The following is an 18,452-nucleotide window of genomic DNA, read 5'->3' on the forward strand; positions in this document are numbered from 1 at the left end:
ACCAACGCCTCCCAAACCAAGCCTCAGAGGCCACTTTGGCTTCATGACATGTCCCACCAGTCACTCTGTTTCCTAATTCAAGTGTCTGTCTGCTCCATGGCCTCCTGTTCATCAGAAGCTGTTTGAAGCCGGGCTGGGCTCGGATGCCCAGAGCAGCAGCTAGACCCAAATTTCCCAAAGTGTGTTCCCCCCAGGGCTCCATCTCAAGCTTCATCAGTGAGGATGTGCTTTCCACACGCCCTGGCTGGTGGTCCACAGGGATTCCCAGCACAAGGAAGGCACCCAGAGTCTGAAACTTTTCTTTCTCCTGTTGAAATGCGTTTTTCACACTTGACTTCCAGACAACACTATCAGCTGTTGTTCTGTGGAACACTCTTTGGGCACCCTTGGTCTAGATGATTGCCATTATCTCTGGGGAGACCACAACTTCTCAACAGATGGCTGGGCTCCATGAGACTTAAACAAATCCTGAGCTTGCTAACGGGCTGAGCTGCAATTGCTGTGGGAATGAGCCAGTCTGTTTTGCCCTCCCTTAACCCAGAAGGGTGACAGGGCCCAGTGCCATTGGTCCTGTTTACAGCTGGAGAAGCCCTAACAACTTCCCTCATTCACTCAACAAATGTTTACTGAACATCTTTCCTATTCCAGATCTGAGTCTTTTATCTTTTGTTTAATGAGCATTCTGGTAGCCATTCATTTCTTTTAACTTTATTTTGACATAATTTCAGACTTAGGGAAAAGATGCAAAAAGGGCATAAAATTCCTGTATGTCCTTCACCCAGGTTGCCCAAATGTTGACATGTTATGACGTTTACTTTCTCCTCTTTTTTTTTCTTTAAATTAATTAATTAATTTATTTATTTATTTTTGGCTGTTCTGGGTCTTCGTTTCTGTGCGAGGGCTTTCTCTAGTTGCGGCGAGCGGGGGCCACTCTTCATCGCGGTGCGCAGGCCTCTCACTGTCGCGGCCTCTCTTGTTGCGGAGCACAAGCTCCAGACGCGCAGGCTCAGCAGTTGTGGCTCACGGGCCTAGTTGCTCCGCGGCATGTGGGATCTTCCCGGACCAGGGCTTGAACCCGTGCCCCCCGCATTGGCAAGCGGATTCTTAACCACGGCGCCACCAGGGAAGCCCTTTTTTTTTTTTTAATTCTTTTTTTTTTCTAAATTCTTTGGGAGTCAGTTGCAAACACAATGTCCCTTTACCCCTAAATGATGTAATATGTGTTTCCTGAAATCAGGACATCATTTGCATGACCACAGCACAACTGTCAAAATCAGGAAATTAACATTGATAGAATCCTATTATCGGCAGACCTTAGATTTTACCAATTTTTCCAGTAATTCCCTCTATAGCCAAAGAAAATTCCAGACCCCATGTTAACACCTGTCTGTCTCTTTAGTCTCACTTCCTTGATCTGAGACAGTTCCTTGTTCTCTTTGTCCTTTAGGACACCGACACTTTTGAGGAATACAGGCCTATTTTATCGAATGTCCTGCAATCTACCCTAAGGTTTTCTTTAACTTCTCAAAAGAGCTCCCTCTAAGTTCTGAAGTACGTTTGAAAGTTTCATATTTTGCTGGTAATTTAGTCCTGTAAGCAGAAGTTGCCTCCCCCTCCCTGTCTCCTTCCCTTCCTCTGTTCCTTCCTGTTTTCCTCTCCCTGACTTTTAGGAGCACACACGTGCCCTGAGCACGTGTTGTGTGAGGCTCTGTGTGGAGCTTACAGTGTGGAGGGATCGAGTCTGCCTGCAGCTGTCACGGCCGGCCTTGCAGGGGAAGGGGCATTTAAGGTGGGGCTTTGAAGGCTGCCCAGGAGCTCACCTTCCCAGGATGCTGTGACCAGCTGCATCTGTCGCAGCATTTCCTGCTCCTGGGCGTCTGCCTCTGGCCAGAGAAAGCATCCCTAAGGGCAGGATCTATTTTGTTTTTATCTTGGTGTCTTCACCGCTGGGCACAGGATAGGTATGCAGGGACCATCTGTCAAGTGAGGGAGTGGAAAAGGGTCTTTGTGTGAAATCTTGGAAACATGCAATCTAAATGCACTTTATTTTTTCCAGCTTGGAAAATGTGATTTTTCTCAATGAAGAGGAAAGGTCTTTCTTCAGCAGCGAAGGACGCTTTTCTGAGGAGGACGCCAGGCAGCTACTGAGGAGGACGTCCAGCATGGACGTCTGCACTGTGTACAGCTTGGGTAGGTGTGCGGGGTGTGGGCGGGTGCTCCTCCCACCCCCCTCGGGATGACTGCGGGCCCCTCTCAGGACCCGCCGCTGGTTGCACCCTACGGCCCATGATTTAGGACAGTTTTCTCGGGGCAGACTTCTGGAAAGACCACAAAGGGTGCAGAGCTTTCCCGTGGCTGAGACCCCATCAGCCCTATTCGGTCGGCACCGGGCTCTGTGAGTTTGGACTGTCCATTCAGCAGAGCTTTGGATGGATCTGGCTTCACCCACTGTTCACAGCGGCAACCCCTCCTCCCCCACACCCACCCCGCTTCCCTTCGGGAATATTCTGCTTCCTCCGTCATGCCACAGTAATGAATGCCAGCCCCTGGGCTCTTAAAGGTGATCAGATAGATGCTGTCACTGCCTTCCCGGTAGGTGGGGACATGCCAGGCCAGACACAGAGGAGCCAGGGTAAGGGGCCAGGAGATGCAGGAAAGCGGGCCTGAGCCTCCCAGCTGCCCGAGGATGGGCCTCAGCGAAACCTTTTCTCCGCTGACTCCAGGTGCCAGCCTAAGGCCCCCTGCTGCACTGGGGCAGGGCCAGCGTGCGGGCCTCGGGCTGCAGTGCAAATCGTACATGAAGGAAGCGTGTCAGCAGCTACAACGAAAGGAAATGCAGCAGAGGGGACGGTGCTGGAGCAAACTTACCCCCAACTCCCACGGGTCATGGGGACGTAACGTTACAGCTCATTCCTTCATCCCTCTGGATGGAGATAAATGCTCCCATGTGTACGCACCCACACAGATATATGTACACACATGCACACACACTCACATGAACACACACAGACACACCCAAAGCCACACACGTACACACCCAAAGCCACACACGTACACATATACCCACATATCCACACATCCACGATGTACATATACATATGCACACGCTCGTGTGAATACATGCATACACATCCGCACACACACGTACACATACGTGTACCTATGTACACACATCCACACGTATGTGCATATGTACACACACATCTTCTCTGCCTGCCTGCTGACACGTGTTATAAGGCTTTTCCCGCCAATATTAGATTTAAACTTTCGAGATCCCACAAATCAGTTTTTCTTCCTAAACAGGCATACTTAAATTTGGCCTTGGCATATCAGGCTTAAGCCAGCCTGGCACACGATCTCTTCTCTTCCTGAGGAAGCCGCGTGGGGACCCTCGTTTGCGGGGTGTTGTGGGATCCTCTCTGCCGGGTGCTGTGTAGTTGACAGCACTTCACACTTCCCATGTGTTTTAGCAGCTCTTTTTCTCCTTTGGTTTCTAGGGCAACGCACGGGGCAATTAGTGCCAGCCCATTTTCAGGAGGTGGGAACTGAGGCGCAGGGGAGCGCTGGCAGTGGGAGAGGAGGGGTTCAATCCCAGATCTGCCACCCTGCCCCTGGGGGAGCTGACGGGATCAGGGGGGAGTGTGTCCCCTGTTCCCAGAGGGCGAGCAGCAGAAGCCAGCAGCCTCTCAGGGAGGAGGGAGTCCTGCAGGGGTGGGCCAGGGTGGGGACACATCCTGTAAGATGTGGCTTCTCGGCCAGTGCCCCACCCCACCCCCGGCCCAGCCCGTTTCCCCTCAGGGAGCTGGTGTCAGGGACTTTACGATTCTGGTGCGGCCCCGCCACCCCCGACTTGGCCCTGGACACAGAGGGTGCTGGCCGGCGGGTGATGCTTTCCTTCTCTCCCTTTTCAGACACAGAAGAAGCTGAGACAGAGCAGCAAGAAGAACATGGTACGTTCTTCCCACACGGCCTGGGGTCCCTCCGGTCATGGGGCTGGGCCTTGGGGTGATGCCGGGCAGGGGGGGCAGAGCTGGGCTTGGATGGGTGCTGGCCACGGACCTCACTCCTCCGTGGGGGAGGGCTGGTGGCAGGGAGTCGGACCTGGAGGGGGGACGTTGGATGAGGTGGAGGTGAGGCTCCCCTCCACTGCCACAGCAGGTCCTCAACAAACGTGCCAGCCCCCCCCTGCACCGTGCCCATGTAGGGAGGGTGACCTCTCCATTGCCAAGCCCATGCCTGGTCCCCCTGCACTGCCCCCAGCAAAGATGGACCATCCCCGCCGTTGTCTGAGCTCATGCCTGGTTCGGGGTTCCTTTCAGGAAACCTAGAACAGCTGAAATTTGCCCCGTGCCCTGCTTGGAGGGGTGAAGGGGGTGTGCAGGTTGCTGAATTTGGAGCCTTATGTTGGAAAAGTCCCTTGAGGACCTGCTCTTTCCTGTGGGGGGCTGGTTCAGGGAGACCCCCTCCTTCTCCCTCCATACGCCCTCTCCCCACAGTAGGGGGTCGGCATCAGGGAGAGCCTGGGGACACAGGTGCCAAGGACCCTTTGAGAGTCCCTGGGGATGGGATCCATCTAAGCACAAACACAGAAGGACCACTTTGGGATCTGGTTGAAGAGGCCCGGAAGCCAGCCCCCGGGGTCCCAGGGCTATTCCAGGGCCCTCCCTCCTCCCCAGACCCTCTGCAGGCTTGTCTTCGGGGAGGATCTCAGCTGTCGGGGACAGGATAACCGGGATAACGTGGGAAGATGCCCTGGGGAGCCCACTCACCTCCGCTGGATTGCAGGCGTTTCTTAGCTCATCAAGTACATGGTGAAGTTGCACATTTGCCACTCAACCATATTTAATTTTTTAAATTCCTAGGCTTTACAGACTAATAGACAGTTTTGAACATATTTTTCTACAAGTGAACTCGAAACAGAAGAGTCTTTAGATCCTGGTTCTTTCCTTCCAAACAAATTCCCCTTCAAAGCCCATGTTTTGGCAACAGGAAATGTAGCTTGTTTGCTCCTCGAGGCTGGACATGCCTCCGGGCGCTGAGTCCATCCAAGGCCAACAGCCTCTTGGCGGGCAGCTGTGGGCACCTCCTTGTCCCCAGACTCTCCGGCACTCCTCTTTAACCCTTTAGTGACCGTGAGCCTCAGATTCCCCAACCAGCCAAGAGGAAGGGGGCGCCCCGGGCTCTGGGAGCCATTCCGTGTTTCCTGTCATAATGACCCCCATGCTAGAGCCGGGCAGATGGACACACAGGCCACTGTCAGTTCTGTGGGTGCTTTTGAGCTCATGCTGGGCAGCAGCTCTGATTGGCTACTGATTGATTTCCTGGGGGCGCCTCACCTGGCTGAGAGGGAAGGACAAAGGTAAGGAGCGTTACCTGATAAAAGCGTGGCCAACCCGCTCCGTGTTCTCCCAGCAGTCACTCCTACTGCGGCCCCGCACTGTGCCCAGCTCCGCGCTCCGCAGTCCACAGAAATCTCAGGGCAGCCCCGTGGGAGAGGTGACAGGGACCCGGCGGCTCGGGGAGGGACGCCCCTGGCCCAGCCTGGACTCAGGTCACACTCTAACCCATGTGGGCATTCTGGTCACTTGCAGAGATGCCCCCGCCTTGCCTGCACCCAGAGCCACGTGAGACCCTGCAGAAGGTGAGGAATGTCCTAGAACGATGCAAGTCCTGCCAGGGCTGCCCCAAGGAGCCAACGTCCCCGGGTGCCCACGGGGCATCCAGTGGTGTGAGCTCGCCGGACACCAAGGAGCCCTCCTTCCGCCTGGACGCCGGGGCTGACCGGGCTGACTCGGAGGCCCTGGGCTCCCTGCTGCTGTTCCTGGACAAGCCCGGCTTCGAGGCCGGCTTCCAGGGCCTGTACGACCTCTCCCCGCCCTGGCTGAGCGGCGCGTTCGGCGGCTTCACCGACGAAGAGGAGCTGGCCCGGCTTCTGGCTGAGGCCCGGGGGCTGGCCAAGAAGGCCGGGCTGCCCATGGCCCTGGCCAGGCTCTGCTTCCTGCTGGGGCGGCTGTGCGTGCGGCGGCTGAAGCTGTCCCAGGCCCGCGTGTACTTCGAGGAAGCCCTGGGGGCGCTGGGGGGCCGCTTCGGAGACCTCGTCCTGGTGGCGGCCGTGTACACCGGCCTGGCCGCTGTCCACCTGCGGCAGAAGAACAGGGAGAAGTGTGCGCAGGTGGTGCCCAAGGCCTTGGCCCTGCTCCTGGGGACGCCCGGCCACGTGGGCGGCTCCGAGGCCGAGTCGGGGCTCCTGCAGCTTGGCCTGCGGAGGGCTATCTGCGCCCGCAGCCCGCAGGCCGAGGCCCGGGCCTGCTTCTTGCTGGCCAAGCACCACGTCCGCGTCAAGCAGCCCGAGGAGGCCCTGCCCTTCCTGGAGAGGCTGCTGCAGCTGCACGGGGCCTGGGGGGCCTCGGGCGCCTCGTGGCCCATAGACTGCTACCTGCTGCTGGCGGACGTCTACAGCCGCAAGTGCCTCCCGCAGCTGGCGCTGAGCTGCGTCAAGGTGGCCACGCGGCGGGCGCGGGGCTCGCTGGACAGCGCGCTCCGGAGCGCGGCCCTGGTCCTGCGGAGCAGCCCCCGGCTCCCCCGCCTCCCCGCCCAGCTCGCCCCCTACCTCCTGCGGGCCCTGGCCTCCCCGGACTCGGGCGTGGGGCAGGCGCTGCGCGGCCCCATCTATGCCAGCCTGGCCCGGCTGCACAGCCACCACGGGCGACAGGGCAGGGCCATCGCCTTCATGACGCGGGCCGCGGAGACGGACGCCCAGACTGGCGGCCGCACGGTTGTGGACCGCCTGGTGGCCCTCGCCTGGTTGCACGTGCTTCACAGGCAGATCCCGGCAGCCCTGGACATCTTGGGGTCCGTCCTGGAGGCGGCGGTGGCTTCCCTGGACCAGGAGGGCGTGATCGCCAACATGGTAGCTATTGCCCTGAAGAGGATGGGCAGGACTCGGCAGGCGGCCGAGAGCTACTACCGCGCCCTGCGGGTTGCCAGACGCCTGGGTCACCAGCGGAACAAGGCGGTGGTCCTGGCCAACTTCGGGACCCTGTGCCTGCAGACCGGCGCCGGCAGGCTGGCCCAGCACTACTTCCTGGAGGCCGTGAAGCTCTTCTCGAGGCTGCCCAGCGGAGAGTGCGGCCCAGACTTCACCCAGGTGCTCCTGCGGCTGGGTCACCTGTGCACCCGCAGGGCCCTTACCCGGCAGGGCAAGTGCTACTACGAGTGGGCCTTTCTGGTCGCTGTGGAGACAGACCATTTGGAGAGTAAGTGTGGGGCACACTGGCTTCCTGGAAAGAAAGAAAACACATTTTCTTTCCATCTCTGTTCAGAACACACCTGGGGTTTGCGATTCAGAAGCGAGCGGTTGTTTTTGCACTGACAATGCTGAGTACTGGAAACCAGCAGATGTTTGCAGATGCTTGGAGGGTGTCCCACGCTGGGCCAGATGTCACCAGGGCAAACGACTCGTCCCGGTTTGCCTGGGACCGTCCTGCTTTGCGCATTGAAAGTCCCGAGGCCGGGAATCCTGGCGGTCTCCGGCAAATGGGCGGTGGTGACCCTGGACGTAGCTCAGGCCAGGCGGGGGCAGCCGTGCCGAGGAGCCACCTGGGCCTTGAATGCTGGGTGCTTTAGCTGGTGCTGGCATCTCCCAACAGCCCTGCACACCTGGCATCTCCCCTGCACAGAGGGTGCAGGGCAGTTGCTTCATCCAACAGCTACTTGTGTGAATACGCCAGGCTCTGTGCGGGGCTCCACCTGCAAATGGACCCAAGTGGTCCTCACTGGGGGCTGGCAGCCAAGCATGGGAAACAGATGCCTGGGTCACAAGAGCCACAAAAGCAGGAGCCCAGCTTAAATATGGGCAGCACCAGGCCTCAGCTCGTGGGTCGGGACAGTCTGATTAGTCTGGGACTTGAGGGATGAGGAGGGTTTAGCCAAGCACGGGATGGGGGTCTGGCAGAAGGAGCAGCAAGTGCAAAGGCCCTGGGGTGAGTGAGCTGGGCCACACAGGGAGGTGCAAAGTTTGGAGTGGGAGGGTCAGGTGGGGGGGTGGTGAGAACCTCAGGTGGGAAGCTAGGCAGGGGCCCAGGAGCCCAGGCTGTGGTTTGGTGTTTTCCCTGAGAGTGCTGGGAAGCCACTGAGGGATGTAGACCACTCACTGAGGCTGGAAGGGGTCCCTCTGGACCTCCAGAAGGAACCAAGAGCTGGGTCCCTGACCCACCCCGTGCCCTCAGGCAGGTCCTGGTGGGCTCGTCAGTGGAACGTGGCTCCCCCGTGTGCCTATCAGAAACCTCCTTTGACCCACCTCCCCAAACCCGGGCAATGGGGGACTCAGACTTGGGAATGCAGAGCTGGGGGACCCAGAGGGTCATGTTGTTTGCTCCTCCCCCATATTGAACAGTGAGGAGACTAAGGGCTAGGGTGACACCCCAGGGTCACTCAGTGCTTGGTCTGGCTCCTTTTTTAGCCTCTTTCAGTAGTTTGTGTCTTTCTAGGATTTGTCCATTTCATCTTGGTTACCTAATTGGTTGGCGTACAATTGTTCATAGCATGCCCTTTATTTCTGTGAGATCGGTAGTAATGTCCCCTTTTTCACTCCTGGTCTTAGTCATTTTCATCTTCTTTCTTTTTTTCTTGGTCAGTCCAGCTAAAGATTTGTCAATTTTGTTAATCTTTTCAAAGAACCCTCACTGGGTTTCATTGATTTTCTCTATCCTTCTATTCTCTATTATTTTATCATTTCTGCTTGAACTTTTATTTTTCCTTCCTTTTGCTTGCTTTGGGTCTAATTAACTTTTCTTTTTCTAGTTTCTTAAGGGGGAAGTTTAGGGTTTTGATTTGAAATTTTTCTTCTTTTTCTGACACGGGCATTTACAGTAATAAAGTCCCTCTAAGCACTGCTTTCTCTGCATCCCCTAAATTGTGGTGTGCTGTGCTTTTATGCTCACTCATCTCAGATATCTTCTAGTTTCCTTCCTTGACCCACTGGTGATTGAGGAATATGCTGTTCATGTCTACAGATCTGTGAATTTCCCAAACTTCCTTCTGTTACTGATTTCTGATTTCACTCCATTGCACCTGGAGAACATGCTTCGCATGATTTCTGTCCTTTTATGTTTACAGAGAATAGTTTTGTGATCCAGCCTCTGGTCCGTCCTGGAGAATGTTCGTGGGCACGTGAAGAACACGTGTTCTGCTGTTGCTGGGGGCATGTTCTGTGGTCTGTTAGGGCTGGGTGGTTCGCGGTGTCGTTCAAGTCTTCTCTTGGCTTGTTCATCCCCGGGTCATTTTTAATAGTGGAAGCTCCCAACGGTTCCCAACCCTCTGGTTTTAGGAGAGGCAAGTGTGGCTGAGGGCTTGGAGCCCGGCTTCCTGAAGGAGCATTGGCTCTGGAATACCGGAGCTGGATTTTATCCCTTCTCCACCGCATGCCGTGTGCTCCGGCTTTGAACTCAGCTTGCCCCTCTGCCACATGGGGGTGTTGGTGATCCCTGCCTTGTCCGCTCAGTGTGAGGGCAGCCCCTGTTTGGCTGGGAGGAGCTTTGTGAAGCAGAAACAGCATCCTGGCGCGGGGGGAGAGCCCGGCCAGGACGGCCCAGCCTTAGGGTTGTAAAAGTGGTCGGTGCTGTCCCTCGAGCCCCTGTGACGTGCCTGGCCTGGCCCTGTCTCGGGATGCTGGCCGGCTGTGTGACCTTGAGCAGGACACTCAGCCTGTCTGCATGTGCAATGACCCCAGCTCACAGAGGCGGGCACCCAGCAGGGGACTTTGACCCTGCAAACGTTGCTTTGATGCATGATGGGGGCCTTTTCCTTTTGTCTCCCGCCCAGGCCAGCTGCACGCCGTCCAGCGGCTGTGTCACTTCTACAGCACGGTCATGCCCAGTGAGGCCCAGTGCGTCGTCTACCACGAGTTCCAGCTTTCGCTGGCCCGCAGGGTGGCCGACAAGGTGCTGGAGGGGCAGCTCCTGGAGGCCATCAGCCAACTCTACCTGTCCCTGGGCACCGAGCGGTGAGGGCTGGCCCTGGGGGCGGGAAGGGTGCTGAGGATGCTGGACCACCGTCCTAGGACAGCCCCTCCTCAGGGGCCATTTCATCCCTTAGTGTCAGACGGGCTCTGAGCCAGCAGGCCTGGTCTCATCCCCAAGGGAGGCAGAGCATGTGTTTCTGGACCCTTCTTCCTGCCGTGGTGGCTTCTGGAAGCTGACCGCTGCCTGCCCTGAGTCTTTTCTCGCCGGCCCAGCTCTGGGCGAGGTAGTCTGGTCCTCGTCTGTCCCCTCAGATGTGAGGACAGCAGCCACGTGTGCCCAGAGGATTCTCGTCCACTGGAGACAGCTGACTGTCCCACCTGCTTCCCTGGGACAGGATTTCAGAATGACATGTGAAGCCCACCCCGAGCATCCTGGCCGGGGGTGGGTGACAAATGGCTGGACCACACAGCCTGCAGGCTGGCAGAGTCTCACAACACCCCCTCCAGCGTGGGCGCTCCCCGAGGGCAGGGAAGGAGCCGGGTTCCCCAGGACTCAGGAGAGGTGCCAGTCTTGGCCTCCGCCCCTCATCCTCGGGCCTCGGTTTCACAGCAGGACCAATGGGCCAGCGACCTAGATCGATGCTGCACAAAGTGGGGACCCCGGATCAGCAGCCTCCACCCTGCCGGGGCGCTGGTGCGAAATGCACATGTCCAGGCCTCACTCCAGACATCCTGAGTCAGCAGCTCTGGGAGCAGAGCCCCGTGATCTGTGTCTGAACAGCCCCCTGGGTGGTTCCGACGCTCCCTTGGTGTGAGAACCAGTAGCCTGGACGATCTCTACATTTCTGCCCGGTGGCCACAGTCCCTGCTGCGTCTGGAAGTGACATGGGCTTGTGTTTGGGGAAGTGAGGCAGACAAACAGCACGCTTCTCCTGCCCCGTGGCTGCCTGCTTCCTTCCCAAGGGCCTCCTTCCTCTTTGCTGGACGAATTGCTGTCTGTTCATCCCGGATCTCCCAACAGCCTGGGAAGGGCAGGCTCTGTTCCGGCTCCTGACGTTCCAGGTCCACGGTCACCAGACGGCCCTGGGGAGAGCCCCGTCCACTCCCCGCGGGCGGCCGGCCTGGGAGACCTGCTCTGACTGCCCACATCTAATTCCAGGGCCTACAAGTCCGCACTGGAGTACACCAAGCGCAGTCTGGGGATATTCATCGACCTGCAGAAGAAGGAGAAAGAGGCATACGCCTGGCTGCAGGCGGGGAAGATCTACTACATCCTCCAGCAGAACGAGCTGGTGGATCTCTACATCCAGGTGCGAGGGCTCCGGGCGTGTGCGCGCGGTCACTCAGCCGCCCGCCCACTCACCCCTAAGCCGCCGCGTGCCAGGTGCCCGCGCCACCTCCCGCCTCCCCAGACCTCCAGCATCTTCCGTAACCATCTGAGCTCTGGGGACAGAGGCTCCGGGGACAGTGCCCCCGACTGTGTTCATACACAGCAAGTGCTCAATAAATGTGCAAATGTTGTGCCCACTCAGCTGAGGCACAGAACTTGCTTCAGCAGCACACGGCATTTCTCCTTAAAAAACACATTTATCACAGAAGCTCCGTTTTTTGACAGTTTCTCAAACATGACGTGATTTGCGACAAATTGAGAGACCCAAGAGCCTTGTGGGTTTTTTCCTTTTTGGGCACCTGCTGTGTACCTCCCCTGGGCCAGGCAGGGGTTGACGAACCAGATCAGGAGCTGGCGGCTGGTGGAGGGTGCAGCCTCCTCTACAAGCAATGCCGTCTGGGGCCAGGGCTGTGGCACAGAAAGGAGCCGGGGATGAGCTAGGTCAGCCTGGGGTCACGGAGGCTGTTTGAATTGCAGGGCGGTGGTAGGCATATGGGGTATTCCTGCACCAGGATTCATAGGTGCAAAGGCCCAGCGGTGCCCGGGAGTGCAGCAAGGTCTGGGCTGCGAGCTGCTGGGTGTGGCTGGACTGCGGACCAGGGCTGGTCCCCTCAGTCACTCGGCACTTTTTTCTGAGCACCTGCTATGTGCCAGGCACGTGCGAAGCCCTGGACGCGGCAGAGGAGCGACAGCCTCAGTCCTCTGGCGGGAGAGACAAGTGGACATGCAGTCGGGTGTCTCTAAGTGCTCAGGAGGGAAAATAGGGGGGCCAAAGGAGCCACGGTTTGGGAGCCCCAGGTGAAGCTGGGCAGAGGATGCTGTGGTCTGGGCATGGCCGGCGGGATTCGGAGGCTGGCTCTGAGCTCTGTCCCAAGTGCCTCCCCAGCCCACACGTGCCGGCTCCTGGGGCCTCAGCTGGAAAGGCCTCTTCCTGGGACACAGGGCTTAGATGATTGTCCTCATGCCAGCAGGTGACGAGGGCCCCGCATGCACAGGGACTGAGGTGTATGACGGGAAAGAACCCCCACTCCGTGTTGGTGTGACAGAGGGCCCCGGGGCGGCCGGCAGGTGGCTGTGAGCTTCCCCCAGCGGGCCCGGCCACCTCGCCCTGCCGGGTCACTGGGGGTCCCATGAGAGTGTCTGCATCCCCACAGGTGGCACAGAACGCGGCCCTGTACACAGGGGACCCCAAGCTGGGGCTGCAGCTCTTTGAGGCGGCTGGAGACATCTTCTTCAACGGGACCTGGGAGCGGGAGAAAGCCGTGTCCTTCTACCGGGTGAGCGGCTGCCGTGGGTCCAGGCGGGTGGGCCTCAGGGGGCATCCCTTCTGGAGGCAGGGTCCCCCACGCACGTGTTTAGTTTCCCAGTGGTTTGGTCAGGGATGGTCTTGGCCCCCATCCCCAGCCTGGGAGGGACAGAGCAAGGAAGGACCATCTTAGGACATGCATCCCAGTGATCCAAACAGCCCTGGGATGCGAGGAGTGTCCCCATTTTACAGATGAAGAGACAGGCCCAGAGAGGAACAGGGGTGTGTCTAAGGACACACAGCACATCAGCGGGAAGACCCGGACCAGGGCCCAGGTCTGCACGTGCCTGCCAGGGAGGGCAGCTTCTCCCCCTCCGTCTGCCCAGCTCGTGCGTGTGGCTCAGCCCCAGGGGACAGATAAACGCGGCGTATTTAGAGCCTAGAGGGGTGTTGGACCTTCCTGGTCAGGCGCCCATCACCCAGGAGGGGCAGGGCTGGTCTGAGTGTGTGTGGTGTAGCTCGATGGGCAAGGCTCACACCCAGCTTGCTCATGGCCCAGTGACGCTGGGGGTGTCACACCACTCTGAGCTGACCTTTCCCGGGGTGGGCAGAGCTGTGTAAAGCTCCAGTGGGTTAGTGGGGGCAGGACTGGGGCTCTGAGGAGGGTACCAGGCCTGGCTGGCTGCTGCGGGCGGAGGCCTGACCCGCCCGCCTGTGCTGGCAGGACCGGGCGCTGCCCCTGGCCGTGACCACGGGGAGCCAGGAGGCCGAGCTGCGGCTCTGCAACAAGCTGGCAGCGCTGCTGGCCAAGACGGAGGCGCCGCAGGAGGGCCTGGAGTTCGCCCACACGGCCCTGGCGCTCAGCGTCACCCTGGGTAAGCCCCACCCCGGGCCCAGGGCCTCCACCTCTGAGGTCTGAGCGCGGCCGCGGGTCTCCCGGGCTGCAGGCGCCTCTCCCGCGGGCCAGGCTGCTGAGACGGGCAGCAGCACTCCTGACACTCCCGAGCCTGCCAGGCGGGCCCACCCCGTGCCTTTCTGCCTGCTGTCCCCTCCCGCTGTCCCTTCCCCACTCGCCGCCAGCAGCCCCTGCTGGCTGGCCAAATCCCAGTCCCCTTTCCGGAGGCCGGTCCCTCAATGCCCGCCATCCCTCTGTCCCTAATGCGCTGTTCCAGGCCGTCTGTCTTCCCCGAGACAGGCAGCCCAAGAGGGCTGGGCACACAGTAGGTGCTCAGCAGGGGAGCCCTGGAAGGGGGAGGATCTTGGAGACAGCCTCGTGTGGTGACTCCCCGAGGACGGGATAGGGGGCGCTGACTGTACAGCGGGAGGCCAAAGGTCGTGTTTGCAGGTTGACTGGAGCCCTGGCACCTGCAGGTGCACAGACTGCAGGACTTACAGTTCTCCAGTCAAAACAGTAAGCAAAGTCCCCTGTCCAGGAGGGTCCGTGCAGGCCCAGAGCCAGGGCTTCCTGATGCATGACTTTGCCGCATCCCCGAGGCGGACAGGGAGCGGGCCTTATCAGGTCCCCTTTACAGATGTGAAGGAGAGTCTGGGGCCAGGAAGGGGCTGGCTGGAGCTCGGAGACGGTGACAGACGGTGACGGCCCGTGTGCTCCTGGCTGGCCGTGCCCCGCCGCCCTGAGCAGCCGTGTCCTCACTCGTGGCCCCTCCCTGCGTCCCCAGGGGACCGGCTGAACGAGCGCGTGGCGTACCATCGGCTGGCCGCCCTGCACCAGCAGCTGGGCCGCGGGGAGCTGGCAGAGCACTTCTACCTCAAGGCGCTCTCGCTCTGCACCTCGCCGCTGGAGTTTGACGAGGAGACCCTGTACTACGTGAAGGTGTATCTGGTGCTTGGCGACATCATCTTCTACGACCTCAAGGTGGGCAGGCGCAGGCAGGGCTGGGATGCTGGGGTGAGGGGGGTCGTCGTGCACCCACACTGGGGAGGCCTGGGTCCAGGTCCTTCTCCGGTCCCAGTGGTCTCTCCGGAGCTCTGGGCTTCCTGTGACGAGCAGGCGAGGCCAGCGGACACGCTCAGAGTTCCCCTGCGCGTCAGGCCCCGCCCTCTAGAGCTCAGGACCAGTGCAGGCGGCTGACGTGCGAACAGATGACACGGCCACTGGGGAAAGGACGAAATGGAGTGTAGTGGCAGCAGGGGGCTCCTGGAGGTGACTGCAAAGCTGAGTCTCGACAGTCAAGCAGGAATTAGCCACAAAATAATGGGGGAGGGGGGTAAAGACATTCCTGGGGCAGGGGAAGGGTCACCATTATTCCCAGAGACCCACGTTGCAAGGTGCAACCCAAACCGTGGCATCTCCTCCAGGAAGCTTGCCAGGCTGTGCAGAGCTCTTCCTTCTTGGAATCCTCACATCACCTGGATGGGGGTAGGGCCACTATTATCACCTCACTTCACAGAGATGGAAACTGGGGCTCAAGGTGGGGTGCCACAGGTTTTATGTTAGGGATACCACTCCAGCACCCTGGCTGAGCCGCTGCCCTGTCAGAGCTGCAGGGCTGGGAGGAGAAGGGGACCGCTTTTCCATTTGTCTCTGAGCCCTACAGTGGATGCAGACAAGGGCCTGGAAATGTCTCCTCTATTGTTCCCCGCCACTCCCCGCACGCGCAGACATCCCCCATCACCCCCACTCTGGGTCTAGCGCAGCACCTGCGCAGTGTCCCTGCTCTGTGTTGGTTGAGGGGTGAGGGTGCCCCAGCCCAGGGGCTGAGCTCTTCCCTTTCCCCTCCCCAACTAATGGCATCTAGGAGCTGGGGCGGCCCTGGAAGATCCCCCATTCCCTGCAGGTAACCCCCTGCCTAGGGCAGACCTGGCTGTGCACTGGTGACACATGGTGGTCAGAAGTGGTCACTGCAGCCTCCGCTATGTCAGGGCCAGGCAGTGCTGGGGGGTCCCAAGGGTAGTGATGACCCCTGCAGCTGAGCCCCACCGGGGTCCAGACTCCGTGCTGTCCGGGCTCCGTGCTGTCCGGGCTCCGTGCTCTCTGGGCTCCGTGCTGTCCGGGCTCCGTGCTGTCTGGGCTCCGTGCTCTCCGGGCTCCGTGCTGTCCAGGATTTGTGTGGTTGCCTCTTCAAATGCTTTGCTGCGGGAGGAGCTGGTGACCCCACAGGACAGGGAGGAGACTGAGGCTAGGAGTGGGCAGCTAATTACGGTAGGATGGGGAGCAGCGCGCTGGGCCTTCAGCGCCTGGGACTCTGCAGCCCTGTGGCCCTGTGGGCCTGGGACTCTGAGGCTGACACCCTGGAACCCTGGGGCCCTGCGACCCTGCTCACTCTCTCCACATCAGGGCCCCCCGTCCTGGGCGGGGGGCCTGGTGGTGGAGCGGGACTGGGGCCAGCCTCTCCTGAGCCAACCTCTCCGTACTCCCAGAGCCCTCTGCCCCCGGACGGTCTGAGGATAGGGCCACATCGAGCACGGGCCACCCCAGGTTCTGCATGAGCAGTTCTGTACCTCAGCAGGGAGCCCTGTGAGGTTCCTCAGCTCAAAAAAAGAAGGGGAAACTGAGGCTGGGGAGGTGAACAGATTTGCCCAAGATGGGGAAGGGGGTGGTGAGCCAGGCCAGGGTCAGCTCCAGACCCCACGTGTCTGATCTAAGCCCAGGCGGAACGCTCGCTGGCCCCTGACACTGGGAGGGAGCCCTGGGGACGGGGGCTAATCTCTCCACAGTCACTCCGTACAAGAAGGAAAGGGCAGGGCTGCAGCTGAGGCCAGGTTCCCTTGGCCGGGCAGCTGGGGTCAGGGGGCAGAGAACTCCTCCGCTTTCCTCCAAATGGGCTTCCCAGGCTGCGCTACCGTCCACAACCTCACCGTGATCGCCCTGCCAAGGCCATGCCTGCCTTTACCACGCTGAGGCCTTGTAATTCCCTCACCTCACATCCTTCTCCACGTGCCCAGGAGGGAAAGCGGCCCCCTCATGCTCTGCGTGTGACCCAGGGGCTCTCCTGCGTGGGACAGGGATGGGAAGGAGAAAGAGGGGCTAGACAGAGGCAGGACCATCTTTAGCCTGTGTGTGGTGGGTCATAGCTGAAAGAGTGAGGCTTGGACTAGGAAAGATTTGGGTGTGAATTCTGGGTCTGCCACCTGCTAGCTTCTACACACACATGTGCACACATGCACAGGAATGCACACCACCACCCCCAACCGCCCACTCTGACCAATTCCTTCCATTATTTGGGATGTCTCCTCCTCCAGGAAGCCCTCCCATCCCACCCCAGGCTGAGTCAGGTGCTTCCCAGGCTCCCACAGCTTCCCTCTGTTTCAGTGCTGGTCGACCCTTGCGGTCCTGTAGTCCCAGAATCAGCCGTGTGGGCCGCCCCGCCCCTGCCATCCACACAGGGTCCTGTGCCTGGTCGGGGCCGGGGCTGGGACAGTGTCGCTGAACTGCTACACACACCTGCTTTAATTGTCTTCTGGGTCCTGGCTCGGGGGGTGGGGGCGGGCAGTGAGGGGCCAGGGCTTGGTGACTTTGGACTTTGTCCTCTGTCCTGGGCAGCCATTGTGAGCAGGGGGTGGCCGGGCTGGGTTTGGGTTTAGAGCAGTCCCTTGGGTGACCTCGGGTGGAGGACCTGGGGACGCTGGGGTGGGAGACAGGAGTTGGCGGGGGCTGGGGAACATGCCAGCCTGGGGATGTTGGGTTTGAGGCAAAGATGTGTCTGAAATGGGATCCCATGTCCTGGGGGGAGGCACGCCCCCTTGGAGTCGCAGGGGATTCTGAGATGACGCCCGTGAGCGGCTTTGCGCTGGGCCTGGCCTGGGGAAGGCCGTTCGTGCTGGCATCAGTGTGGACATTGGCTGGAGGTAATCAAGCCATGGCCCCGCTGGGCCGGGGTAGCCCTGCTGGGGGCTCTCAGAGCAGCCGATCAGACCCCAGCTCAGCCCAGCGGGAAGCCACAGATGTCCCCCCAGGCCCCAGGGGTGAGCAGGGAAGAGGCTTCCAGGACGAGGGGACGCTGGGTGCTACGAGGTTCGAGGCCCTGGCTCCAGGAAGGGGGAGGACCAGTGGGTCTAGAGCGCAGGAGGGACCGGGGCCACCGAGACCCCAGTCCAGGCCCCCGCAGACCTCCAGTGGCTCTCAGGCAGCCCCGGGAGCAGGTGGGCGCCTCCTTGGGGGAAGCACGCAGGGCCAGCCCAGAGGCACTGAAGCTGTGGCCCGTCTGGGACAATGAAGCGTCCTGTCCCCCTGGAGCCCTGTCGTGGGCCCAGTCCTGGGCTTGGAGGGCACAGCCTTGGGGGAGACCAGCTCCCCCAAAGCCCCCGGCGCGGTGCTGTCCCATCGGTTGCATGCCGTCTCCCCTGCAGGACCCACTCGACGCGGCTGGGTATTACCAGCTGGCGCTGGCAGCGGCCGTGGACCTGGGCGACAAGGAGGCGCAGATGAAGATCTACATGCGCCTGGCTGCCATCTACCACAACTTCCTCCTGGACCGTGAGAAGTCCCTGTTCTTCTACCAGAAGGCTCGGACCTTTGCCACCGAGCTCAACATCCGCCGGGGACACCTGGCCCCTGGGCGGTGCTGCGGGCGGGCGGCCTGGCTGGTCTCCGGGCCCCCGTCCTGAGCCGTGGCCTCCGTCTGTCCCAGTGTCTCAGGGGGCTCGCTTCCTGGGAAATGGGGGCACGAGGGCAGGGGTCAAATAGCAATAAATGTTTTTTGCAGAAACCTGGAGTCCTCAGGCTCCCCTCCCGGGGCTGCCCCCTGGGGAGTGTCTGGGGACTGGGCCCTGTCCCCGGGGGCCACGCTGCTGCTGCATCCCGACCTCGGGTGTGAGCGGGCAGGACTGTGGGTCTAGCCGACCCAGGCCAGGTCCCCCCAGCCGGTCACTCACCGTGTGGCCTTGGGCAAGTC

The 18,452-nt window shown here is 60.2% G+C and overlaps 1 protein-coding gene across 3 annotated transcripts in view; it reads left to right on the forward strand.

Annotated features, from left to right (window-relative positions):
• SH3TC1 (SH3 domain and tetratricopeptide repeats 1) overlaps nt 1-18,230 on the forward strand; it is a 52,787-nt gene extending 34,557 nt beyond the window's left edge. For all 3 annotated transcript variants that reach the window (XM_068543491.1, XM_068543489.1, XM_068543490.1), the window contains 9 exons: nt 2,057-2,190; nt 3,912-3,950; nt 5,592-7,256; nt 9,823-10,003; nt 11,121-11,271; nt 12,506-12,628; nt 13,322-13,472; nt 14,277-14,473; nt 17,908-18,230. In XM_068543491.1, coding sequence (XP_068399592.1) covers nt 2,057-2,190; nt 3,912-3,950; nt 5,592-7,256; nt 9,823-10,003; nt 11,121-11,271; nt 12,506-12,628; nt 13,322-13,472; nt 14,277-14,473; nt 17,908-18,165 — 2,899 coding nt within the window. In that variant the 3' untranslated portion in view covers nt 18,166-18,230. The remainder of the gene's footprint in view (nt 1-2,056; nt 2,191-3,911; nt 3,951-5,591; nt 7,257-9,822; nt 10,004-11,120; nt 11,272-12,505; nt 12,629-13,321; nt 13,473-14,276; nt 14,474-17,907) is intronic.
• Nucleotides 18,231-18,452: the final 222 nt, after the last annotated feature.

Source organism: Eschrichtius robustus, chromosome 4 (assembly GCF_028021215.1).
Source record: "Eschrichtius robustus isolate mEscRob2 chromosome 4, mEscRob2.pri, whole genome shotgun sequence".
Classification (NCBI taxonomy): domain Eukaryota; kingdom Metazoa; phylum Chordata; class Mammalia; order Artiodactyla; family Eschrichtiidae; genus Eschrichtius; species Eschrichtius robustus.